General features: G+C 37.1%; 1 protein-coding gene across 3 annotated transcripts in view; it reads right to left on the bottom strand.

Moving 5' to 3' along the window:
* The window catches only part of GPM6A (glycoprotein M6A), a 369,495-nt gene that overhangs the window by 36,416 nt on the left and 305,637 nt on the right, over window positions 1-27,442 (bottom strand). For 2 of the 3 annotated variants that reach the window (XM_010384077.1, XM_010384078.1), the window contains one exon: window positions 3,496-3,652. The exons of the other annotated variant lie outside the window; for it this stretch is intronic. In XM_010384077.1, coding sequence (XP_010382379.1) covers window positions 3,496-3,652 — 157 coding nt within the window. The remainder of the gene's footprint in view (window positions 1-3,495; window positions 3,653-27,442) is intronic. 3 annotated transcript variants of the gene reach the window in all.

The raw sequence follows: 27,442 nt of genomic DNA, 5'->3' as shown, positions 1-27,442 counted from the left end.
TTTAGTACACTTGGGAAATCTATCACTTCTGAAGTGTTTTATTTAAAAATCTAAATGAGAGAAGAAGTACAGAAAAATTCTGAGATCCATAATGATGTCACAGAAGCAATCGGAAATTTGTAGAAATAAGAAAATTGGGGATGGGTGCAAAAAATATCTCAAGATTTGAAAATGTGACACACTGAATGTCTCCTAATTTGCAGTGGAATAAATATGTTTTGGCTTAAACTTTAATAAGAAAATATGGTTAAAGAAAATAAATATTTCTACATTAAACTTAATAAGGTCATGTTTAAAGTAGTCAATAACATATATTTGACTGTACTCAATTTGGTGTCATTTAATATTTAAGGTAAATAAATTTTGTTACTTAAAATACTTTAATAACTTTTCATATAATGTTTTAATAAAATAGTTAATAATGATTTTCACTCCCAAAATTTAATATTGTCGTTTTATGTGCCTCAAATTCTGGATTTTGAATGATAGATAGCATTAAAATGTTGTAATGAACTTGAATTGGCCCTGATACTGCATGAGAGGAAACACAGAATGCAGATCAAGTTATGCTTTCAAAGGCATTCATTGAGTAAAGGGGATATTGATTATCTCTCCATTCAGTGATACAATGCTGCTTCATTTTTCTTTTCTTTTCTTTTTTTTTTTTTTTTTTTTTTTGAGACGGAGTCTTGCTCTGTCACCCAGGTTGGAGTGCAGTGGCGCTATCTGGGCTCACTGCAATCTCCACCTCCTGGGTTAAAGCGATTCTCCTGCCTTAGCCTCCCAAGTAGCTGGGATCACAGGTGCGTGCCACCATGCCAGGTTAATTTTTGTATTTTTAGGAGAGACGGGGTTTCATTATCTTGACCAGGCTGGTTTATGAACTCCTAACCTCGTGATCCGCCCGCATCGGCCTTCCAAAGTGCTAGGATTACAGGCGTCATCCACCGCGCCTGGCCTGCTGCTTCAAAATTAATTGCATTTGTGCTGATGTAATTTCAATGAGTAACCATTTACTCTTTATGCAGCAGAGAGAAACAGGGATAGAATAACAAGTTTCTGTTAGTATCAACTAAGGAAGATTTTTATATACTTGTCGCAAAAAAAAAAAAAAAAAAAAAAAAAAAAAATCACGCTTTAGTATTATTCAGTATCCCAAGTAGAGCTGCACTGATATAATACCTTCAAAAGCACAGACTCATTCAAAGCTACGGAACACAGGCAAAACAGGTTAACAGGTTCACTTTGAACATAATAAGGTAGACTGTAAGATACAATCTGCCTACAAATGAAATAATAATAATAATAATAAATTAATGTTAAAAAAAAAAGCAGCATCAGGAGAATGGAAATAAGTAGTGGGAGAGGGTGGAAGATAAATCTTTCTTTTCCCCTCGATTTCATGGAGCTGCAAGTCCTGCCTGATATGCAAGCTGAGGTGGGGGTGTGGAGGAATGGTTGGCAGAGGAGAAGGGAGGCAGGGTTCTGCAGTGCTGGCCGCAGCCGCCACTGTTTACTTCTAAGTGGTGGAGCTACCCCCTTCGTGAAGGCAGTGCTGGGACAGCCAGAGTATGGCTCAGAGCCTCATCTGCTGCTCTCCTGTCTCTGCAGAACGCAGGAGAATACAGCTTCTACTCCTGTCTCTGCTCTGCTCATTCCGGGGTGGCGGGAAGGTGTTACAGGAGTGGGCGGGGCATCTTGCTGGGCTGACACCCTGCTGCATTGACTCTGGAGGAGCCCACGCAACTGCTGCCACCGTTCTGGTCTGTTGGGTGGGACTGGTGACATAATGGTTACCATTATAGAAAAACAAAAACAAAAACAAAAAACAGAAACGTGGTTCATGGTTTGCTTCGAAAATTCCTATTTGAAATACCTTTAAGATGCTTGAATGTCAGGCAGCTAACCAAGTGCATATCTCTCTATATATAGATATGCAGTTCTTCGTTGATTGCTTTTTCTTTTTTATTATGAAGTTATTTTCAAATTCTGAATGAAATAACACAATTGACTGCACTCTTCCTGGCAGAGGGTTATTACCTTATGGTAAAGACGTGCTTTCAGAACCCCTTATCTCATTATTTTTTCACTAGGGCTTTAGCATCATAGACTCGTTGAGCTGGAATAAGCTTTAGAAATGATCCTCATTTTGTAAATGAGGAAACTGTGATCCATAAAAGGTAAGTAACTTGCCAAGGCACACCAGTGGCATTACAATGTTACTCTTCCAATTGTAATAAAAAGCCAATTACTATATAACTCAATTCACTCTATTGGCAGAAGAGAAATGAATCTTAAAATCGGAAGTTGCCTTTTTACTAGAGAAATTGCTTCGGCATCACTGAAAATTGGACCATGAATTATTCATGTTTTACTTTTTCATCAATCCAAGATCTCTGTGTAACTAAGTTTTTCTGGATCTATAATTTGATATTACTGATTTAAAAAATTTCAATAATAAGGCACAGTTGAAAGCCACTTAGTCACATTATTGGGATCCCACTTTTACTCGAATTCATATATTTTAGCTCTTTGGGTGTTACGATTAGTTTTGTCCCAAACTAAAATAGGTGATTCTCATAAGAAATAATTCCAGAGACCATTACAAATATCCACAGCTCAGGCAAACTATCTTATCAGATTATCATTACTGTTGACACCGAGAAGCATAATAAAATGTGTTAGAAACAGGTTAAAATAAAAAAGGTTTGCTGGTTAACAGGTATTTTTGAACATTTCTGTGAGATTGAAGTAATTTACATCATTCCCTATTAGAGAAAATTTACTTAATATGAATTATATGTTATAATTAGACACATGTTGTTACATAACATTAGAAAAAAGGAAAATATGTCTGTCAAGAATGGAAGCTTCAACACTTCATTCTAGAAAAATTATTCTGCATAAAAGTGCAAAAGTACTTTCAACCTTATTACTTTTCATTTTCACCGCTCTTATGCATTAATATGCATTTTCTGTATTAGGAAACTCTAGAGTAAGACTGTAAGTTAGATTTGCCATTAAATATTATATAAATTAAAATTTAAGGTGGAAATTAATAGAATTCCTCAGTTAATACAAAACAGAAATCACATGATATAGCTGTCCTCAAATTTACAGTAAAATACAGACACATATGTTTAACAGGACACAGGCACATGTATTGCTTATAAATTGGAGATGAATTTTTCTGTAATTCTCATGAGAACCACAAAGCCTTTTGAAAAAAAAAAAAATCATAGATCAACCAACAGTGTTGCAACCTCTAGAAACAAAACTAGTTGTGCTACATAGAATCTGAGGATTTGAAACTGAATTTTCACAAGGAATAATCTTAATTTCAAAAATAATGTTATCAAGATTTAATTTAGCATCACAGAAGGAAATGTTACTGTGTTTAAAAAAAATACTTTAATTCTTGGGAGATGAATGCAAACACCTGTGTGCTATTGAAATAAATCCACATTAAATACTGAATGTAAAGAACGAACATACCCAAGCGCTCACACATCTGCCACAAGTGGTGATTTTGAAATCCCCATAGAGATCTTTGATGGCCCCAGTCGTGAAGAAGCCTTCTACCATCAGCAAAATGCCATACACAAAGAACGCAGCTGCGATGCCGTAGATCACATACTTAAAGATGTCAATCCTGAGAGAAAAGACAAAGTCACTTATTTCAACAACTTTTCATTGCTGCTGTGCAGAAATTGACTCTCACATACTCATGATTCTTTTGGAATGAAAGTTATAGAATATTTATATTTGGCCGGGCGCGGTGGCTCAAGCCTGTAATCCCAGCACTTTGGGAGGCCGAGACGGGCGGATCACGAGGTCAGGAGATCGAGACCATCCTGGCTAACACGGTGAAACCCCGTCTCTACTAAAAAAATACAAAAATCTAGCCGGGCGAGGTGGTGGGCGCCTGTAGTCCCAGCTACTGCGGAGGCTGAGGCAGGAGAATGGCGTGAACCCGGGAGGCGGAGCTTGCAGTGAGCCGAGATCGCGCCACTGCACTCCAGCCTGGGCGACAGAGCGAGACTCCGTCTCAAAAAAAAAAAAAAAGAATATTTATATTTATAATGAAGGTTGGATTTAAAAACATGTTTGCTTCATATATCTAATGTTTATATATAAATTTTGTGCTGCCACTTCCCATATTTGTCGACAAGAGATTTAGGGTTTTTGTGTTCGTCAGTTTCTTCCTCTTCTTTTCTAGCCTCTCCTCTTCCCTGGTTCTTCCCTGGTTCACACCGAAGTAAGCTGGAATAAGCAATAAATTATACTTCTAAAGGAGTTTGCTCCTTATTTTTTTTTTTTTTTTTTTTTGAGACAGAGTCTGCTCTGTTGCCCAGTCTGGAGCACAGTGGTGCAATCTCGGCTCACTGCAACCTCTGCCTCCCGGGTTCAAGTGATTCTCCTGCCTCAGCCTCCCAAGTAGTTGGAATTACAGGGATGTGCCACCACGCCGGGATAATTTTGTCTTTTTAGTAGAGACAGGGTTTCACCATGTTGGCCAGGCTGGTTTGAACTCCTGAGCTCAGGCAATCCACCGCCTTGGCTTCCCAAAGTGCTAAGATTTCAGGCTGAGCCACTGCTCCTGGCCTATTCATTTGTTAAGTAGGGTAATCATCACACAATTTCTCTAATTAGGACAAAATGTCAAATGTAAAGGTTTGTGTATGTAACACTGGTTTTTAAAACTTACATTAAAAAAGAAGGAAGCTTTATAGTTAATGATGCAGTAGTTTTACATAAAATGATATAAATCCCATATTTTTGCATTACAGATAGTCAATTATGGTTGTATTCTACTTTGTACTTATCATAAACATTATGTGTATTTGTTAATGATAATGCGAGTAATGAAAAAGATATGGTTTTGCAGATTAATATTGACAATGAGACTTTTAGGTATCACTACTAATATCACTAATGGATATTCTGCGGAATTGGGTCTGAGCCAAGATATGGCATACTTTTATAGTGGCATGGGAAGGTCCTTTTCATTTTCTCACAATTGATTACCCAGTTTTTCTTTTTTTTAAACACCATGTGACTAAAATAAAACGTTTATCTAGAAAATGTAAAAATGTGGACAACCAGAAATGATACATAATAACAGATGGATATAAGGATAGATAGATAGATTTCATTCTTTTCCCCTAGCTCTGTAACTAGGAAATGATATTCAATAACATTAAGAAGAATAATTCGTTCATTTATGAATTAAGATCATTTGCATTTCCATGTTTTGAAAGCATTCATTCCATACATATGCTCCAAATAATATCTTTTAAATCTGTAGGAATATTCATAGTCCTAGGTGTAGCTAGAGTTAAATACTCCAGTAGGATTTATTTTATATATATATATCTGCATGATCAGTGAGCATTTTATATTCAATGTAGTAAGAGCTGTAGAAACAGTCAGGTAAATGAAGATGTGGAAATAACACCAACTGAATGCTATACAATAGTTATTTAATCTAAAAAATAGGTTGTATTTAATACTGGGAATGTATTTACTGTATCCATTTCTTTGGAGAGAGATCATGACTTTCTAATTAAAAGTTAATACAGCACCAATATATAAGTACTTGCTGAAGCTAAATATTTTCTTGAGACTGCTGGGTGAATTCAGTGAGTATGAAATAAATTTACACTTTCAATAAACTCACCAATCTTCCTTTGAACTTCTAATTTCCTTCATAATTAAGATTTTTAATGATTTTTCTTAGTATGATTTCCATTTATTTATTTATTTATTTATTTATTTATTTATTTATTTTTCAAGACATGGTCTCCCTCTGTCACCCAGACTGGAGTGCAGTGACATGAGCATGGCTCACTGCAGCCTCAACCTCCTGGACTCAAGTGATCGTCTCGCCTCAGTCTCCTAAGTAGCTGGGACTAGGGGTGTACACCGCCATGCCCTGCAAATTTCTTCATTTTTTTTGTACAGGTGGGGTTTTGCCATGCTACCCAGACTGGTCTGAAGGAATCTGAACTCCTGGACTCAAAGGCATCTGATATGGTTTGGCTGTGTCCCCACCCAAACCTCATCTTGAACTGTAGTTCCCATAGATCCCCACATGTCATGGGAGAGACCCAGTGGGAGGCAGATGAATCATGGGGGCAGTTACCTCCATGTTGTTCTTGTGATAGTGAGTGAGTTCTCATGAGATCTGGTGGTTTTCTAAGATGCCTTCCTGCTGTTTCTCGCTGCACTTCTCTCTCCTGCCACTATGTGAAGAACGTGTTTGCTTTCCCTTCCACCACGGTTGTATGTTTCCTGAGGCCTCTCCAGTTGTGCTGAACTGTGAGTCAATTAAACCTCTTTCTTTTATAAATTACCCGGTCTCAGGTATGTCTTTTACAGCAGCATGAGAATGGACTAATACAGGATCTGCCAGCCTTGGCCTCCCAAAGTGCTAGGACTACAGGTGGGAGCCACTACACCCAGCCTCACTTTAACTTTTGACATCTCTACTAGAATATAAGTTTCATAAAAGCAGAAGTTTTGGTCATTTATATCAAGTACTGTATCTTCGACTAGAATGCTATCTGACAGTGCTGGATAAAAAACTGAATTGGGTGGGGGCAGTGGCTCAGGCCTGTAATCCCATCACTTCGAGAGGCTGATGTGAGAGGATCGCTTGAATCATGGTTCAAAACCAGCCTGGTCAACATAGCAAGACCCCATCTCTACAAAAATAAAAAAAACTAGGCAATCTTGCTGGCAGAAGGCTGTAATCCTAGCTACGTGGGAGGCTGAAGCTGGAGTATTGTTTGTGTTTAGGAAGTCAATGCTGCAAAGAGCTACGAACACACCACTGCACTCCAGCCTGAGAAACAAAGTGAGAACCTATCTAAATGTAAAAAATGTGAAAGGAAAAAAAGGAAGTAATTATTAAATTAATATGTTTAATGAGTAATCACAAAAGAGTTAATGAATGACAGAAGTGTCTATCAAAAGCCTCTTAATTCTTACCTATCATTTTCTTGGAAAATAAATTTGATTTGAATCCTCCAGATCTATTTAAGTATCTATCCCTTTCTTTTTTTCCCAATTAAAACTGGTCACATATATATCCTTTGTGGTTCAAACTTAACGTGTCAAATTATTTAAACAGATGTGAGTATACGAGTACCCTATTTATTTTCAACAGTAATTTTTTAGATCAAATTCAAGATTCATCAGTGTAATTTTAATAGTTTCTAATTTGCTTAAATTCTATAGCCCAAAAAACTGCTTTCTCGTTGTTGTTTTTAATAACAGTGCATAGGGAACAAATATACTATAATGTGTGAAAAATGAATACATTTTGGCTATGATAAGGAATACATTTTCATTCTGTAACTAATGTTTAGGCTCTAAATTTGGTCTGAAATTTTATGTTTTGGTACCATTTTGGGGAAGTGAGGGGTTTACCATCTTTCTCCCTCTTGGGTAAATAGGTTTTCCTTACTTTTCTATGTGCTAACACATAAACAAGAAAAGCTAAGAGAATTTGTTGGCATAAGACAAAAACCTCTAAAGTAGGGAATGATTTTCTTGTAGAGGACTTGTTTGGTAGACAAAAGTACAAATGACTGGGGGTGAAGAAAGAAAGAGAAATTTCTGAAGGCATAGAACTGAAAAAATTGCAAACATGCTAAATGGGAAGAATTTGGCCAAAAAAGTGCTTTCAGTAATTTTCCTAGTTTTGATATGAAATCAATCATTGAGGGAAATCCCATTTTAATCTCTAAAAACTAATTATTGCTCAGAAAATCTTTTTCTGATCATTTTGGTTCTAAAAATTTTCTGATGTAATTAAACAAAAACATTACACCCTCAAAGAACTACATAATATCTGCTGAATAATTTTTTTAGAAAAGAACCCATAAATAAAAAGCAAGAGCCTATATTAAAGAAATCCTGATATAAGCATATCACCATATCTAAATGTTCCAGTCATGAAAAATGTGGTCACAGATTGCTAGTCCATTGAATAATTCTTTCAACACAAGAAACAATCGAAACAATCGAGCAAAAAAGTTTTTGCCTAAATCAGTCACATGATGGTTAGAATGTAGCTATTTCTATTAAATTATTGGACCTCAGCAATATTTCTTCCTCTAGAACATGTATTTTATATATATGGAAAAAACAGAGTATACATCTTGAGTTCATCACGTGGAAGCAGTCAATTAATATTTCAAATTCCCCACTCCAGGCCATACAGACACACGCGGAGACACATTCAGACATATGACTTCACACTGATAAGGCAAAGAACATATGGAACATCTGGAGGAGAACTGTCAATGGCGTTGGAGAAAAGAGAAGGGATCTTCTGGGAGTAGGAGTTTTATTGAAGTGAAGAAGGGGTCATGGTGTGTGGAGAAGTATATATATTAACTAAAGGTCTATTTCTGCAGCCTTGATACTGTTTTATTAACAAATTGTTGTTTATTTCACATTCCCAAGCTTGAATTTATTTTCTTCAATTAATTAGAGTATGACTAGAATGGAAAGGGTGGCATTAAGTGATGGAGACATCCTGTGATTATATACAAGCTCAAAATGAGGGGATAGAAAGCTTGATCATGCTGATAGAAATCTAGAGATGCTGTGACAGTATTTTTGAAAGAATGCATGAAATAGAATTTGCTGCATATAAGAAGAGAGAGAGAAGAGCTTGGTAATGGTAATGTCCCAGAGCAATTGTTTAGTGGCTGACTTTCACTGCCTGAAAGTCTAAATATTGCACAAATCTATTTGTCAAAGACAATGAGGCAGATGATGTGAACTGTGTACACCTGTCATATATTTGAAAGAACCTGAGGATGTCAACTTTCAGATCAAATTTGACATCAAGAACACTTTAAAGAGTGTTTCATGGACTATTCTATACAATTTTTTTGGTTAAAATGGCATGTTTTCTAAACATATTTGAATTTTTTAATTTGGAAATGATTTCAAATTTACAGAAAAAAATTTGAATAAAACAAGTAGTATGTGGAGCAACTTTACATCCTTTCTCTACTTTATAACATTTTACCTCATTTACTTCATTGTTTTCTCTGGATGATATATCTGAGCATAGAGAATGTCTTCACAGTATATAGCTATTGATCTCAGGAAATATATTATTGACATGATACTTATGTCAAATCTTTATTTGTATTTCAATTTAATCAACCAACTCAATGATGAATTTTGTGGGATTTCTTTCTTGCCTGATAACAGATCCAATCTAGGGGCTACTGTTATACCTATTTGCTGTGTCTCTGGTCTTCTTTAATCTGGAACATTTCCACTGTCTGTGTCTTAATGACATTTATGTTGTTGAAGAATATAACTCTATTCTGCCCTTTTTGAACGGAATGTTCTTTTTGAGTTCGTCTGATGTTTCCTCATGGTTAGATACGGGTTACTCACACTTGGCTATAATACCATACAGGTGATATTGTGCTCCTGTTAGGGTATCTTCCTCCTTACTCACACAAAGTCCTTCTGCCTCTCAGTACTAATTTTAACTTTTATCAGCTAGTTAAGATGATGTCTGATTTCTGTATTGTATACTGCTTCTCTTCCAACTAACAGGTGATCTGTGAGGAGATACTTTAAGACCAACCAAACATCTTGCTCCCGGTCAAAACTTCTCCCCAGTGTTTGGACCCCATCCAATGATGAGTATTGCGAAGAGCCCACCCTTTTCCCCCATTTACTGATTTGTCTATTTATTAGTAACACGGACTAATGGTGTCCGATTTTTTTTATCAAGGTTTAAATGCCATTACAATAGCTCATTACTTTGGTGCTCAAATTTTTCTAGACTTGAGAAATAGGAATCCCTTCGAGCTGGCTCTTGTTATCTTTGTGACATGTGCCTAGCAATTTTTAAGAATACTCCTTACTTTCTTATATAGCAAGATGTTCCAGGCTCATCTAGCACATACCTCTTCAACCCCAGAAACAGGCATCTCTTTGAGAAACTCTTGTCCTATTAAAGAGCAATGGTACTCGGGACCAAGATGTGGTGCTAGTTGTGCTCACTGCTAATGTTGTGTCTGTACTTTTAGGTCTTTTTATTGTATCAAGGTAAGAAATACATGTATGTATACACACACATATCAATATATGCAACTATATAAACATATCTATATATATGTACACGTATGTGTGTTCATATATACATATATATACATGTGCGCACATAATTGCATAACAAATATACACATATTTTAGAAATATTGAGTACACAGTGATACCTCCAAATCCAGTCTATCACTACAGAGACTTTTATTGCTTTCCTCCTTTGATATTTGTATGTCTTTCTTCCGTAATGAGCACACTGACTCCTAAGAACATTAACACATTTATTCTTTTGTTTAATTCCATAATAAATCTAAAATTATTTCAGATTTACTTATTTACCTCATTACAAAAATCATATCTGTCTGGAAAGAGTTCTGGTGGTTTCCAATCCTTCCCACACCTTGCCTAAGACTGAGACTATATAGTCAATATACTGTGTTTCTAAGTTACAAGGATTGGTGTATTTTTTCTTCCATTCATTGTGGCCATGCTAATGCAACTGGGTCTGTTTGTTTCAGTTTCACGTTCTCCATCTTATCCATATTGACTTAGTTTCATTTTTGGATATACAGGACATTAACATGCTTCTAAAAGTCAAATCTATACAAAAGACGTGTCCAGAAAAGTGGCAAGACCTTTTCTATCCTGTCCATCCTGTTCCTTGTAGGTAACCCATTTCACTGGATCCTTGATTATCTTTACTGTGTTTTTATGTAAAGGCAAGTGTGTGTGTATGCGTGTGTGTGTATGTCTATTTTCCCTTCTTTTTACATGAAATGTGCATACTCCATATATTCCTTTGTACTTTGATCAATGAACAATAGCCTCTGAAAATTTCTCTATACAAATTCATAGAGATTGTTCCCATTCTTTTTAACTGTTGCATACTACTCCATGTGTATTTACACCCTATCATTTATTCACAAAATCTCCAATGCTTACTTATATGATTATCAATATTTTACAGTTAGAATATTGCAGCAATGAATAACTTTGTTTATATGTATTTTCAAATAATTGAAGACGTATCTTTAGAATTAGGATGGGAGAGGCTGGGCGCGGTGGCTCAAGCCTGTAATCCCAGCACTTTGGGAGGCCGAGACGGGCGGATCATGAGGTCAGGAGATCAAGACCATCCTGGCTAACACGGTGAAACCCCGTCTCTACTAAAAAATACAAAAAACTAGCCGGGCGAGGTGGCGGGGGCCTGTAGTCCCAGCTACTCGGGAGGCTGAGGCAGGAGAATGGCGTAAACCCGGGAGGCGGAGTTTGCAGTGAGCTGAGATCTGGCCACAGCACTCCAGCCTGGGCGACAGAGCCAGACTCCGTCTCAAAAAAAAAAAAAAAAAAAAGAATTAGGATGGGAGGATTGTTGAGTTGGAAATTAAAGACATATGTAGTTTTGTTACATGTTGCCAATTCCTCTCTATAGGTCTTGTACCATTTTGTATTCCCACCAGCAATATATTAGAGTCTGTTTCTCCCCATCTTCTACAGAAGAAAGCATTGTTAAGCTTTTAAATTGTTGCTAATCTGATGGGTGATGAGTGGTATCCTAGTATTGCTTTATTTATCTTAGGTATTCATGAAATTCAACATCTTTTCATATGATTATGGGCACTATATATCTTTTTGTGAATTGTCTATTCACATGTTTTGCCATTTTACCATAAGATTTGTGGTCCTCTCTGCACCCCATAATTTTTAAAAGATCTTTATAAATAAGGGATATTATACTTTTGTCTGTTGATAGTTTAGATATTTGTCCTTGCCTAAACTTCATGTTGATTGTAATTCCCAGTGCTGAAGGTGGGGCCCAGTGGAAGGTGTTTGGGTCATGAGAACAGATCCCTTCTGGCTTGGTGCTGACTTAAGAGGGTGTAGCACCTCCCTTCCAACTCTCTCTTGCTCCCACTTTGGCCATGTGATGTGCCTGCTCCCCCTTCACCTTCTGCTATGATTGCAAGATTCCTGAGGCCTCCTTAGAAACCAAGCAGATGCCAGCACCATGCTTCTTGTAAAGCCTGCAGAACCATGAGCCAATTAAATCTCTTTACTAATTACTCAGTTTCAGGTATTTCTTTATAGTAATGCAAGAATGGTCTAGCAGAGAAAATTGGTACTGGAGAGTGGGACATTGCTATAAAGATACCTGAAAGTGTGAAAGCAGGTTTGGATTGGGTAACAGGCAGAGGTTGAGAGAGTTTGGAGTGCTCAGAAGAAAACATGAATATTAGGGAAACTTTGGAACTTCTTAGATAGTGATTAAATGATTGTGATCAAAATGCGTATAGTGACATGGACAGTGAAGTCAAGGCTGACAAGGTCTCAGATGGAAATGAGAAACTTATAGGGCACTGGAGCAAAGGTCACACATGTTATGTCTTATAAAAGAACTTGGCTGCATTTTGTCCATGCCCTATGCCTCTGTGGAAGTTTGAATTTCAAGAGTGATGATTTAGGGTATCTGGCAGAAGAAATTTCTGAGCAGCTAAGCATTTGCATGGCTGCTTCTAACAGCCAGTGCTCAGATGTGGGAAGAAATAAATAACTTTAAATTTGAAATAATATTTAAACAGGAAGCAGAGCATAAAAGTTCACGGAATTTACGGCCTGGCCATGTGGCAGAGAGGAAAAAAATAGTTTCCTGGAGAGGAATTCAAGAATTCAAGCAGGACGTGGAGCAACCTCTTGCTAGAGAAATATGCATAACTAAAAAAGAGCCAAGTACAAATATCCAAGACAACGGAGAATAGGCCTTGAAGGCCTTTCAGAGACCTTTGTGGTAGCCTCTCCCTTCACAGGCCCAGAGGCCTAGAAGGAAAGAATGGTTTCAGGGGACAAGCCCAGGGCCCCACTGTCCTGTGCAGCCTTGGGACACTGTTCTCCACATCCCAACTGCTCATGCTCCAACCTTGGCTCAAAAGTCCCCAGATACAGCTTGGGCTGCTGCTTCAGATGGTGCAAGCCATAAGCCCTGTCAGCTTCCATGGTGTGCTAAGCCAGTAGATACACAGAATGCAAGAGTGAAGAACACTTGGCAGCCACCGCCTAGATTTCAGAGGATGTATGAGAAAGGCTGGGTGCCCAGGAGGAAGCCTGCTACAAGAGTAGAGGCCTCACAAGAACCTCTGCTAGATGCAATGCCAAGTAGAAAAGGGGTTTGGAGTTCCCACACAGAGTCCCCACCAGGGCACTGCCTAGTGGAACTGTGAGAAGTGGGTCACTGATCTCCAGACCCCAGAATAGTGGATCCACTGGTAGCTTGCACTTTGTGCCTCAAAAAGGTGCAGGCACTCAAAGCCTGTGAGAGCAGCCACAGGGGTTAAACCCTTGTGCAAAGCCACAGGGGTAGAGATGCCGAAGACCTTGAGGGCCCACCCCTTACATCAGTGTGGCCTGGATAGTGGGACATAAAGTAAAGATTATTTTGGAGCTTTAATATTTAATGACTGCCCTGCTGTATTTTGAACTTGCATGGAACCTGTAAGCCTCTTTATGTTGGTCAATAATTCTCCCTTTTGGAATGGGAATATTTACCTACTATCTGTATCTCCATTGTATGTTGGAAGGAATTAACTTGTTTTTGAGTTTACAGGCTCACAAGTAGAAAGGATTTGGCTTTTCTAAGATGAGACTTTGGACTTCTGAGTTAATGCTGGAAAGAGTTAAGACTTTGGGTGACTGCTGGGAAGGCAAGATTACGTTTTGCAACATGAGAAGGACATGAGATTTGGGAGAGTCCAGGAGTGGAGTGATAGAGTTAGGATATTTGTCCCTGCTTAAATCTCATGTTGAATTATAATCCCCAATAATAAAAGTAGGGCCTGATGGGAGGCGTTTGGGTCTTGGGGGTGGATCTTTCATGACTTGGTGCTATCTTAACAGTGTGTAAGTGTGTGGCGTCTCCCCATGAACTCTCTCTCTCCCTCTCTTGCTCCTGCTCTGGCCATGTGAGGTGCCTGCTCCCTCTTTGCCTCCCACTATGATAGGATGCTTCCTGAGGCCTACCCAGAAGCAGATGCCACTGCACTTCCTCTATAGTGTGCAGAAACATAAGCCAATTAAATATATATGCATACACTTTTTGTTTTTTGAGGAGTTTTGCTCTTGTCTTCCAGGTTGGAGTGCAGTGGCATAATCTCGGCTCACTGCAACCTCTGCCTCCTGGGTTCAAGCAATTCTCCTGTCTCAGCCTCCCGAGTAACTGGGATTACAGGTGTGCACCACTGCACCCAGCTAATTTTTGCATTTTTAGTAAAGACGGCGTTTCACAATTTTGGCCAGGCTGGTCTCAAACTCCTGACCTCGTGATCCACCTGCCTCGACCTCCCAAAGTGCTGGGATTACAGGCATGAGCCATTGTGCCTGGCCTTACATTTTTTAATATATATACATTATTCAGTCTTAGTTATTTCTTTATAGCAATGTAAGAGAAGGCTAAGACACAAGTGATAGATGTTACAAATATTTTCTTCTAGTTTGCCATTTGTCTTTTGGCTTTGCTTATGACATTTTGCTATGCAACTTAAAGAAAAGAAATATGTTGTCAATGTTATCAGTGTTTATTTTTATTACATCTCATCTGGGATTTTAGTCACAGTTAGAAGCCTTTACCTACACCCAGAGGAATTCACCCATGCCTTCGTCTAGCATGTGTCCATTTTCATGTTATTATATTTACACATCTGATCAATTTAGCATGTATTCTTTGGATAGCACAAGAATTGAATCTAATTTTATCTTCTTTTTTTCAAAATGGCTGTCCAGTTTTTCCAACATCATTTATTCAAAAGACCAGCTTTGCTGCAATGATTTTAGGTCTGCTTCTGTCATACAATGGATTTCTATATCTAGATTTGTCTATTCTGTCCTTTCCATTCTGTTCCATAAATCTGTTCACTTGTGTGCCAGTAACACACTGTTTTAATCAAAGGGGCTTTGAATATGTCTTAATATCTTGTAAGATTAGATCTCTCATAGCTCCCCATTCTTTGTATTTTCTTAACTATTTGTGTGTGTTTATTTTTACACCTGAACTTTAGGTTGTTCCTGTCTAGCACTATTAAAATGCCTATTGAAGTTTTATTAGGGTACCCTGAATCTATTCATTAATTTTGAGAGAATTAACATTTTGATAATCCTCAGCAAGAATGAAGAATACCTTTTCCTTTGTTCAAATCTACTTTTACATCTTTGACGAGTGTTTCACAGCCAACTTCATGTAAGTTTTGAACATTTCTTATAAAGGTCCTTAATTTACTTTTTGGGCCACTATAAATCAAATTTACCTTTATCTTTAAAAATTCTTCTTTAGCAATACAAATGTTCCTGATTTTTACATGTAAATTTTAGATCCTACTATGTTGCTGAATTCTACTATTACTTGAATTGACTTAATTATTGGTCCTAACATTTTTCAAATGTATCACCCTGTTATTTGGAAATAGAGGGAGTTTTATTTCTTGTTTGCCAATTATCATGTTTTCTGTTTAGAACCATGGTTTAAGCAGAGATTCGGAGAAAAGGAGGAGAATGAGAAGCAGAGATCATCCTAGCCTCTTTTGTTCTTGACTTTAGTGGGTGTGTCTCATTGTATAATATTCTGGATTTAGAGTTGTGACTTTTTTTACACCCACACACACACATATCATACATCTCTTTCTATTTTCCCAAAAGTTTATTGGGAAGCAGCATTTTTACTAACATAATTTCTAGATTGAAATAAAAATGGTTATTAAAAGTGTGTGTGTGTGTGTGTGTGTGTTTCTGTTTCAGGTCTTACGGAATGGGGTCTAGTCCCTCCTTTCAACTTAGAAATCTACTTTCTTTTTGTCTCGCCCACATATTCCAATGTTCCAAGATACTACTTATGCTCACGTGATTTCTATCCATTGCAAAAAGCAGGAAATCAGATGTGCCTTCAGTGAAACTACACAGGCATGCTTAGTTTGTTCATGCATTTCCAAAAGTTTCTAACATTTTAATTCTTACAAAAAGTTCATGCATTTCCAAAAGTTTCTAACATTTTAATTCTTACAAAAAGTTGTCACAGCCAGCAATTATTGCAAGAGCAAAAATGAACCTTGATTACTGTGGTCTGGTATAAAAAACCCTGCTTCATACATTTATTTAGATTGGTGCAAAAGTAGTTGCAGTTTTAACCATTACTTTTAATGGCAAAACCGCAAAATCTTTGCACCAAGCAAATACTTCCTAATCCCAGACACCTATGACTATTACTTAATATGGCAAAAGAGTGAATATTAACTTTCATGACATAAATTGTGATTGAAAATCTTGAGAGAAGTTTATCCTGGATTATTTAGGTGGGTCCTCAATGCAAGCTCATGTTTCCTTATGAGATACAAGGAGGGGGTTCTGAGAGACACAAAGAAGAAAAGAAGGTACTGTTAAGACGGAGGCAGAGATTAGAGTGCTGTGGCCTCAAGCTAAGGAAGGCTCACAACCACCAGAGCTAGGAACAAGCAAGGAATAGAATTTCCCCTAGCAATCTCTGGAAAGAGGTCACCCCTGCTGACGACTTGACTTCAGGTGTCCGGCTTCCCCAACTATGAGAGAATACATTTCTGCTGTTTTAAGCCATCAGTTTGTGACAATATGTTATGGCAGTCACAGTGAACTAATATAGTTAAATAATTATTATATCTTTTTGTTCTGTTTGTAAAGACTGCTCGAAACAAATTCTGACATTGTCTAACGCACTTGTATGTTACAAGCCATTTATTAGAACACAGTGGTTTGATGCACACAAGTTGCTAGAGTATGCAATATTTCTTTAGAGCTGGAAAATGGCAATTTTAAAAAGTAAGAAATGGCTACTTCTTCCTAAGCACTGAAAACCAAACATTCCTGAGTAAAAATGAGTAGCTTCTCTACTCTGGGGTATAGATATATTGAAGTTGATGGTTCCAGTTGCTTCTCTACCAGACTTCAGAACAGAGTATCTGCAATTTTGCAGGCTATATTGAAGCTTTATTTTTATAAACATTTTTTATTGAACATTTATATTTAGAATGTTTAGGGTTGTGATAAAGAAAAGTCATGTTTCATTATTTTTTATTGCAGTAAATAACACATAATATGGGATTCACTCTCTTAGCATATTTTTAAGTGTACAATACAGTATTGTCAAGTATAAGCACAATATTGTATAGCAGATCATTAAAATGTTTCCATTTTACATGACTGAAACTCCATACTCATTGAACAGCAACTGCTCATTTCCCCCAGGCCACAGCCCTGACAACCACCATTCTAACTTCTGCTTCTATAAGTTTGACCATTTTAGATAGTTCATATAAAGAAAATTGTGCAGCACTATCCTTCTGTGACTGACTTATTTTTACTTAGTTAATGTCCTTGAACTTCTTCCATCTCATATCATAATGACAGGATTTCCTCCTTTTTTTGTGGTGAAATAACCTTCCATTTTATGTATACACTGCATTTTCTTTATGCATTCACCTATCCGTGCACATTTAGGCTCTTTCCACATCTTGATCACTATGAATTATGCTGCAGTAAACTTGAGAGTATATGTATCTCTTCAAGATCCTGATGTGAACTCCTTTGTAGTAATACCAGGAAGTGGGATTGCTGGATCACATAGTGTTGCTGATTTTAATTTTCCAAGAAACTGCCAAAATTTTCCATAGTGGTTGCACAATTTTACATTCTTAGCATCAGTGCACACTAGGGTTCCAATTTATTCCCATACTCACCCACACTTGTTATTTTCTGTCGTGTTGTTGTTTGTAATGGCCATTCTAATAAGTGTGAGGTGACAGCTCATTATGGTTTTGATTTGCATTTCTCCAGATGGTTAGTGATTTGGAACATCTTTTCATATACCTGTTGGCCAACTGTAAGTCTTCTCTGGATAAATACCTATTCAAGCCTCCTTTGCCTATTTTTTAATCAGGCATTTTTGGTTTTGTTTTGTTGCTGTTGAGTTGTAGGAGTTACTCATATATTTTGGATATTAATTCTTTATCAGATATGCAGTTTGTAAATATTTTATCTCATTCTGTAGGCTTCCCTTTCACTTGTTGACTGTTTCCTTTTCTGCACAGAAGCTTTTTAGCTAGATCTAGTAACACTTGTCTATTATTTTTGCTTTTGTGACCTTTGGCTTTTGTGTCATATCCAAGAAATCATCACCAAGATCAAAGGTATGAACTTTTCTCCTATGTTTTCTTCTAGCAGTTTTATAATTTCAGGTCTTACATTTAAAGTTTAATTCATTTTGAGTTTATTTTTGTGTGTGGTGTAAGATAAGCATTCAGTTTCATCATATTGCATATGGATATCCTGTTTTTCCAGCATCCTTTACTGAAGAGACTACCTATTTGTCATTGTGTCTTCTTAGTGAAAATTGGGTGATGGTATAGGCTTGAGTTTATTTCTGGGTTGTCTACAGTGCTACAGTGGTTTATATGTCTGTCTTTATGTCAATATCAGACTCTACTGTTCAACAGCACAGTAGAGTGACTGTACTTAACAATAATTTACATATATTTCAAGATAGCTGGAAAATAATATTTGAAACATCCCCAGAACAAAGAAATGATAAAAATTTGAGGCGACGGGTATCCTAATTATGCTGATTAGATCATTACATCTTGTAAGCCTATATCAAAATATCACATACACCCACAAATACGTATGATTATGTACCAATACATACATACATACATACATACATACATACATACATACATATTAGACTGTTTGTTTTTGTTGTTTTCTGTTTTTTGTTTGTTGGTTTGTTTCTTAGAGACAGGGTCTCAGTCTGTCACCTAGGCTGAAGTGTAGTGGTGCGATCATAGCTCACCACAGCCTCAAACTTCTGGGCTCAAGAGATTTCCTGTTTCAGCCTCCTGAGTAGCTTGGACTACAGGCATGCACCACCATGCCTGGCTAATTATTTTACTTTTTTTGTAGAGTTAGAGTCTCACTATGTTGCCCAGGCTGGTTTCAAACTCCTGACCTTAAGTGATCTCTTCAGCCTTGGCCTCTGAACGTGCTGGGATTACAGGCATGAGACACAATGCCTGGCCAAGATTGCTTTGATTACTGTCAATTTATAATGTTTTACAGTGAAGAAGTATGAAATTTCACTTTTATTCTTCTTTCTCAAGATTGTTTTGACTATTTGGAGTCCTTTGTGATTCCATATGAATTTTAGGATTTACTCTATTTCTACAAAATATGCCATTGTGATTTTGATAAATATAGCATTAATCCACAAATGGCCTTGGTTAATAAGAACATTTCAACAAAATTAAGTTTTTCAATGCATAATACGGGATGTATTTCCATCTATTTGTGTCTTCTCTAATTTCCTTCAAGAATGTTTTACAATTTACAGTGTACAAGCCTTTTCCCTCCTTGGTTAAGTCTATTTCTAGGTTTGTTTTTTTTTTTTTTTTTTTTTGAAGCTATTGTAAATGGAGTTGTAGAAATATAAGTTCAACCCTCTTAAATTTTTTAAGCCTTGTTTTATGAGCTGACATGATATTTCCTGGTGAATGTTCCAGCTCCACTTGGAAAGAACATGTACTGTACGCCAATGGGTGGCATGTTCTGTACATGCTGTTATGCCATTGTTCTATGGTGTAATTTAAGTCTCTGTTTCCTGTCTGGATATTCTATCCATTCTTGAAAGTGAGGTATTGAAATCTCCTACTATGATTGTGTCACTGTTAATTTCTCCCTTCGGGTCTGTCAGTGTTTGCAGAACAATGTTTGTGAAACTTCTCCCAATTTCACTGAGATGTTCTAAGAGGTCGCCGTGTATCTACACTAGGCTAGTTCTGTCACTGCTTAGAATGAGATGAGACAAAAATCAGTCCCTCAAACAAGCCTCCAAAAAGCCGGAGCACTGGGTGTGTGCTCAGCCCTTCTGGTCTCTTTTTCTCCCAGTGCTGAGGTGAGCTAGCTTGGAAGAGGGGCTGATGTGGGATAAGAAAGATTGCTCTTGTCGTCTGTTTCAACATGGCTATTATAGGCTTTCTGCTCCTGGAGTACTGCAAACTCTTAAGGGGATTCTGGAAATCTCATAAAGGTGTTGGTCTGTAAATTGTTGCTGAATTGATGTTTTATGCGGGACAAGGGCTGGGACATACCAGTCCACCCACTTGCTGACATCATTTATCTCAAATTCATGTTTCGTTCAATTAAAACATATGAGACTGCAAGGGGTGGCATCTACGCTAGGAGTATAATTGTAAATTATTGGTGGCAATCATAGCAAACATAAACCTTTTCGTTGTACCTTTTCAAACTTTAACTCAAACACTCTGTAAAAATACCTGGCAGGAAATGCTGCAATAAATTAGCCTAAGTTATGTGTTAATTTCCTATGACTTGTTTCATCAAATTACCACAAACTTCGTGACTTTTAAAAAAAGACACTTTCTTATGTTCTGGAGGTCAGAAGTTTGAAATCAGTTTCATTGGGCTGACATCAAGGTATTAGCAGAGCCCTGCTCCCTCTAAACACTCAGAGAAACTTCCCTTGCTCTTTCTAACTTTCAGAGTACTCCATTCTGGGCTTTCCTTGGCTAGTGGGCCCTTCTCCTTCTTCAAAGCCAGCAGGTAGCATCTTGTTTTAGGAGTAACATTGCCTTCTTCTCTGGTCAAATGGCTCTCTGTTCCCCTCTCATGAGGACACTTGTGTTGGGATTTGGGGCCCATCCAGATAATCCATGAGGAACTGCTCACCTCAGGATCCTGAATGTAACCACGACTTCAAAGTCTGTTTTGCCATAAAAGGTAACATATGATGTTACAGGAATTATAATATTGGGAGCCATTATCAGCCTGTCACAAGCTATAGACGTCATTGAAACTTAATGTTTCTTGACATTCAAATATTCTTAGGTAAAGTTTTCCTTCAAATATGTGATGATGGACATTTGCTAATGTTACATTCCAAAATCCATTTCAAAATTTTAAATCATCGAACATTTAAATTATAATAAACCTGACATATCTTACTGACTTAATTCTCTTCTTTGTCACACAAGTATCCTTTTATCAACAAGCAATATATAAAGTTAAGAGAACACATAACTTCGAATATTAAATTAGGAAAATTAAACTCTTACTTACCTAGGTAAAGATGAATTTTTGTCAGTGATATATCAGAAGATGCAAAAATAACCCTCTGACGAAGAAATCATTGATTATGAAGTCACAGAAGGATCAAATAGAGAAGTAGTGAAGAAAGTTTACATTCACTACTTTTGCCTTTCAAGACAACCATCCATATTATCCTACTTCTTAAGGGATTAATTCACATACTTTACTTTCTTCCTAAATGCAGACTTTCAGACTTTGTTACACAACTGTTTTACTAATTGTAAAAGCAATATACAAGCATTGTAATTTTTTTTTAAAAAAGCATACCAGAAAAATGCAGATTATTCACTGCTTATACTACCAGTGGGGAGATTACCCTGGATTATCTGGGTAACCCCATTGTAACCACAAGGATCCTTAAAAGTAAAAGAGAGAGGCAAGAGAGGCAGGGTCAAATTCAGAGTGAGATTTGAAGATGCCACACTGCTGGCTTTGAAGATGGATGGGGACCATGAGCCAAGGGATGCAGGTGGCCTCTGGAATCCAGGACAAGCAAGAGTACAGTTTCTCCCTGAGAGCCTCCAGATGGAGCACAATTCTGCCAACACCTTGATTTTAGCTCATTTCAGTTAGCCCAGTAAGACCCATTTCATACTTGCGACCTCCAGGACTCTAAGATAATACATTTTGTTTTAAGTAACCATATTTGTGGTGATTCTTTTTTGCAGCAGTAATGGTAAGCTAGAAATTGTTATTTAAAACAGCATGGCAACAACGATAATATTATGTAATATTTGTTCACAGTCTAGATTTCTTCCCTGGGATAAATTCCTAGAAAAAAATTAATGTACATATGGTCAAAATGGTGTCCAGAAAGTGTGTGCCAAAATAAAGATGCGTTAATAAAAAGCAAAGGTCCTACTCTCTCTTTGTTCCCTAATGCTAGGTATTATAATTTAATTTTCCTGATAAATTGATAGGTTATAAATAATGGTATTGTTTAAAATTACTTTTCTGAGTTTACTAGTGAGGATGAAAATATGTTTATAAGCTATTAATCTTTTGTAGTTTTTAGTATACCTGTTTTTACATTTTTCCTGTTTTTAGTGAGATATTTTGCTGTAGATGTAACAATTCTTCATTTATAAAAGAGCTCTTTTCATGTAAGTGGTAAATATTTTCATCAGTTTTTTTAATACATTTTAATGTTTTTATAACACTTCAATTAATATAATTTTAATTTATAATATGTCAAATACATAAATATTTTCTTTTGTGATTTATTATATTGCTTGTATCCTTCTTACCCCATGGTAAAGAAAACCCTAATTTATATTTTTGTCTAGCTTTTACAAATTAGCTTACTATTAAATTCTAATTTTTAATGCACCTGAAAAATTTTGGTAAAACGTAAGGTAGCAACATAGTTTCATATGTATTTATGAGTACTTACATGGATTTAGGTCTCTTTTTGCCTTTGTATTCTGTTCCATTTTATATATTTTTCTATGTGCCAATACCTTACAGTATAATATTAATTACTGCAGCATCTCAATTTCCCCTGTTTGGTTAGCTTGATGCAACCTATAACTCTGCTAAAGTACTAACTCCACCATTCTCTATTTGTATCTGTTTAGTCTGATGTGGATGGAACTTTGCTCACATACCTTTCATATTTCAGGGCTTGAAGACAAGGAATTTGTCTTGCTCTACTATGCTTTCCTAAAGATGAGCACAGTGAGTGGCATATAGTATCACCTAATTTTTTTTTCTGAATGAGTACATTCATTAAAATATTACTCAGACATAAGATTAACCTAAATATATATATATACACACACACACACACATATACACAGACATATTTTATATATATATATATATATATATATATATATATATATATATATATTTGGAAACAGGAGTATTAAAGAAGTATAATAAATACAAAGACTTTAAAATATATTTTCATACTTGAATTTCATGATAGCTCAACTTGTGAAACAGGAACTAAGACAGCTATTCTCGAATTAACAAGACTAAGTGAATTATAGATTGTAAGCATTTCAGAACTATAAGTTCATTACCATCCTTGCCTAAACACCTTAATTGATAGGAAAATCACTCCATTTCAAGGTAGTCTGTGTATTCTTTTTTGAAAAGACTTTTGGAAAGTTCTTTATATGAAGCCAAAGAAAATATTTCTCTATAAATTGAAATACTTTGGCTTAAGTCTTTTTCTCTTTGAACCATAAAGAAAAAAGCGAGTTTTCTTCTACCTGATAACTCTTTATTCATTCAAATATTATTTGAATGAAACTATCATGTTCTTATTTATAGATATGTTTCCCTAAAGTTGCTATGATATGGTTTAGATCTGTGTCCCCACCCAAATCTAATGTTTAATTGTAATCCCCAGTGTGAAAGGTGGAGCCTGGTGGGAGGTGGTTGAATCATAGGGGAGGTTTCTCATGAATGATTTAGCACTATCCCCTCAGTGCTATTCTTGTGAAAGTGAGTGAGTGAGTGAGTGAGTGAGTGAGTTATGGTGAGATGTGGTTGTTTAAAGGTGTGCAGCACCTGCCTCTACTCTCACTTGCTCCTGCTCTGGCCATGTAAGATATGCCTGTTTCCCTTTTGCCTTCCACCATAATTGTGAGTTTCCTGAGGCCCCCCTAGAAGCCAAGCAGATGCCAGCATCATCTTTTATGTACAGTCTGCAAAACTGTGAGCCAATTAAACCTGGTTTTTTTCTAAATTACCCCATTTCAACTATTTCTTTATAGCAGTGTGAGAATGGACTAATACAGTAAACTGGTACCAAGCAGTGGGAAATTGCTATAAAGATATCTGAAAATGTGGAAACCTCTTTGGAACTGGGTAATGGGCAGCGCCTGGAACAGTTTGGAGTGCTCAGAAGACAGGAAGATGAGGGAAAGTTTGGAACTTTCTAGACACCTGCTAAATTGTTGTGACCAAAATGCTAATAGTGATATGGACAGTGAAGTCTAGCCTGAGGAGCTCTCAGATGGAAATGAGGAACTTACTGGGAACCGGAGCAAAGGTCACTTTTGTTATGCATTAACAAAGAGGTTGACCACATTGTGTCCCTGCCCTAAGGATCTGTGGAACTTTGAACTTGAGAATGGTGACTTAAAGTATCTGGTGGAAGAAATTTCTAAGCATCAAAGCATTCAAGAAGTGACCTGGCCGCTTCTAACATGCTTATGCTCATATGCATGACCAAAGAAAGGACATAAAAATGGAAATTATATTTAAAGGGGAAGAAGAGCATACAAGTGAAAAAATTTCAGCCTACCCATGTGGTCGAAAAGAAAAGCCCAACTTCAGTGGTGGAATTCAAGCAGGCTGCAGAAATTTACATAAGTTAAAAGAAGCCAAGTGCTGATATCCAAGACAATAGGGAATAGGCCTCAAAGGCATTTCAGAGACCTTTGTGGCAGCCCCTCCCATCACAGGCCCATAAACATAGGAAGAAAGAATGGTTTCAAGGGCCTGACCCAAGGTCCCTGCTACCCTGCACAACCTCAGGACACTGCTTTCTGCACACCAGCTACTCCCACTCCAGCTATGGCTAAAAGGAGCTCAAGTATACAACTCGGGCCACTGCTTCAGAGGGTGCAAACCATAAACCTTGGCAGCTTTCCATGCAGTGTTAAGCCTGCAAGGGAGCAGAGGGCAAGAGTTGAGGTTTGGAAGCCTCTGCCTAGATTTCAGATATATGGAAAAGCCTAGATATCCAGGGGTGGAGCTCTCATAGAGAACCTCTACTAGAGCACTGTGGATGGGAAATGTGAAGCTGGAGCTCCCACACAGAGTCTCCACTGGGGTACTAGCTAGTAGAGCTGTGAGAAAAGGGACACCATCCTCCAGATCCCAGAATGGTAGATCCACCAGCAGCTTGCATTTTGTGCCCGGAAAAGCCATAAAGCAGCCCATGAGAGCGGCCACAGGGACTGAACCCTGAAAAGTCACAGGGGCAGAGCTTCCCAAAGCTTGGGAGCCCCACCTTTGCACCAGTGTGCCCGAGATGTGAGACACAAAGTCAAAAGAAATTATTATGGAACTTTAATATATAATAACTGTCCCACTGGATTTTGGACTTGCCTGGGGGCTTGTATCCCCTTTCTTTCAGCTTTTCTCCCTTTTGAAATTGGAGTATTTACCCAATGTCTGTACCTCAATTGTATCTTGGGAGTAACTAACTTGTTTTTTATTTTACAGGCTCATAGGTGAAAGGAACTTGCCTCATCTCAGATGAAACTTTGGACTTTGGATTTTTGAATTAATACTGGAATGAATTAAGAATTTGGGGGAATTTGGGGAAAGCATAATTGTATTTGGCAATTTGAGAAGGACAAGAGATTTGGGAAAGGTCTGGGGCAGAATGATATGATTTGGATCTGGTCCCCACTAAAATCTCATGTTCAATTATAATCCCCATTGTGGGGACTGGTGGGAGGTGATTGGATCATAGGGGTGGTTTCTCATGAATGGTTTACCACCATCTCCTCAGTGCTGTTCTGATGACAGTGAGTGAGTGAGTTATTGTGAGATAATTCACAATAACTGGTTGTTTAAGGTGTGTTCAGGGACAAACAGACAAGGCAGCATGATAGTAGGTATCAAAACTCTGAGTCGGTTTCAGAGTAGATGTCGTCATTATCATAACCACTATCACCCCTACTATCACCATCATAATAATAAACACTTGTGTAGTGCTTACTCTGTGCCAGTCATGTTATAATTGTTTTGAAATATCAACTAATTTTATTGTCATACAACTCTAGAATGTAGGCAGCATTAATACGTCCCTTTTACTGAAGAGTTACTGAGGCAAAAAGGTTAAGTAACTTTTCCAAGGTAAGAAAGCTAGAAAGGGGCAGAGACAATATGGAACAAACTTGGGGAGTTTGGCTCCAGAATCTTATCCACCACTCCATCTTGTCTGTCTAAATTCCTCACGGTTCAAGTATTAGGTTTATTCTTGTTGTTCTTTCATACTCTAGTATTTTGAGGTTTTTTTAAAATACCCATTCGAGAAGTACTAACCTGGCTGAAATATTGCCTAATGAAATGCACACTATTTGATTATTAATTCAAAAGTCAGGAATTCAGTATGGTTTTCTAACATGAGTTCCAGTTATGACTTACATTATGTCTGACTCCCCAAGACTGAACAATAAACATACATCAATACAAATTTGGCAGATCTTCAGCCATTGTTGTGAGTAGAAGACTTCAGCAATTTGATTTACTTGCCAACAACCTAGTTCAGTACAGGCAGTTTGCACAGTACTGTGATTCATGTTAGTCTATGAAACCTTGTTTCATATTTCATGTTGCTATTAATTCACAGTTTTCCCTTCTCACACTCATCCATTAAGCTGCTAATAACTGTTTCCTACTTCATTAACCTCCAAGGAGTAAACGTAAACTACAAGCAAACTTAGAAATGTAAACCCACATGAAGTTAGTTGAGAGTAAAACCTATATATCTATTTTATCTGAGCTTACTGATTGATTTTATTTTCGGTAAATAGGAACTATTTTATATGTGCATGCAATATTAAAAAATTCACTAGGTAGTGAACTCAGTTTTTGATGTATTAACTTGAAATTACAGTCAATTAAAAAAATCAATAAAATTTTGAAAATAAAGTATTCACTCTGACAAACAACCCAAATACAGTCTTTATCTTATAACTTATAGGAAGGCATGCTTATGAGTAAGACTGTTCCTTGCCCAGTCCTTAGGAGAGCTATTCAAAAACCCAAGTCACTTAGCAAAATTAGTGGTTTGGATTTCTGTGTGATATCTAATTTTCTAACCAGTCTCCATATTTCATTGTCCCATATGAATCTGCTTCACAGAAGCAAAACACCTACCCTACTTCTTACTTATTTCGTCAAATGACTTAGGAAGCACAGTAATAACATCTTTCCAAAAGGCTCACAGAAGAAAAAGCCTGAATCACAAGTATCAGAAAAAAATGGCCTCCTCATCACATAGCAGAAAGTGGCAGAGCTGTTCTGAGTGCTGAGTAGGCCTAAATGGCAATGCTAAACCAACAGAAGTTGTGATTAGAGTGTAGGAATATCTCCTAATGGATAAGAAGTTGTACACTTCTTATCAAAGCAGTTTGGAACTAACAAATGACCTGGATTTGAGAAACTAAGCTGAAAATTAAGGGATTAAAAGCTTCAGGGGAACAAAATAGAC

This window comes from Rhinopithecus roxellana, chromosome 2 (assembly GCF_007565055.1).
Source record: "Rhinopithecus roxellana isolate Shanxi Qingling chromosome 2, ASM756505v1, whole genome shotgun sequence".
NCBI classification, from domain to species: Eukaryota; Metazoa; Chordata; class Mammalia; order Primates; family Cercopithecidae; genus Rhinopithecus; species Rhinopithecus roxellana.
The sequence above is the reverse complement of the archived record's forward strand: the minus strand, read 5'-3'. Positions and strand labels throughout refer to the sequence as shown.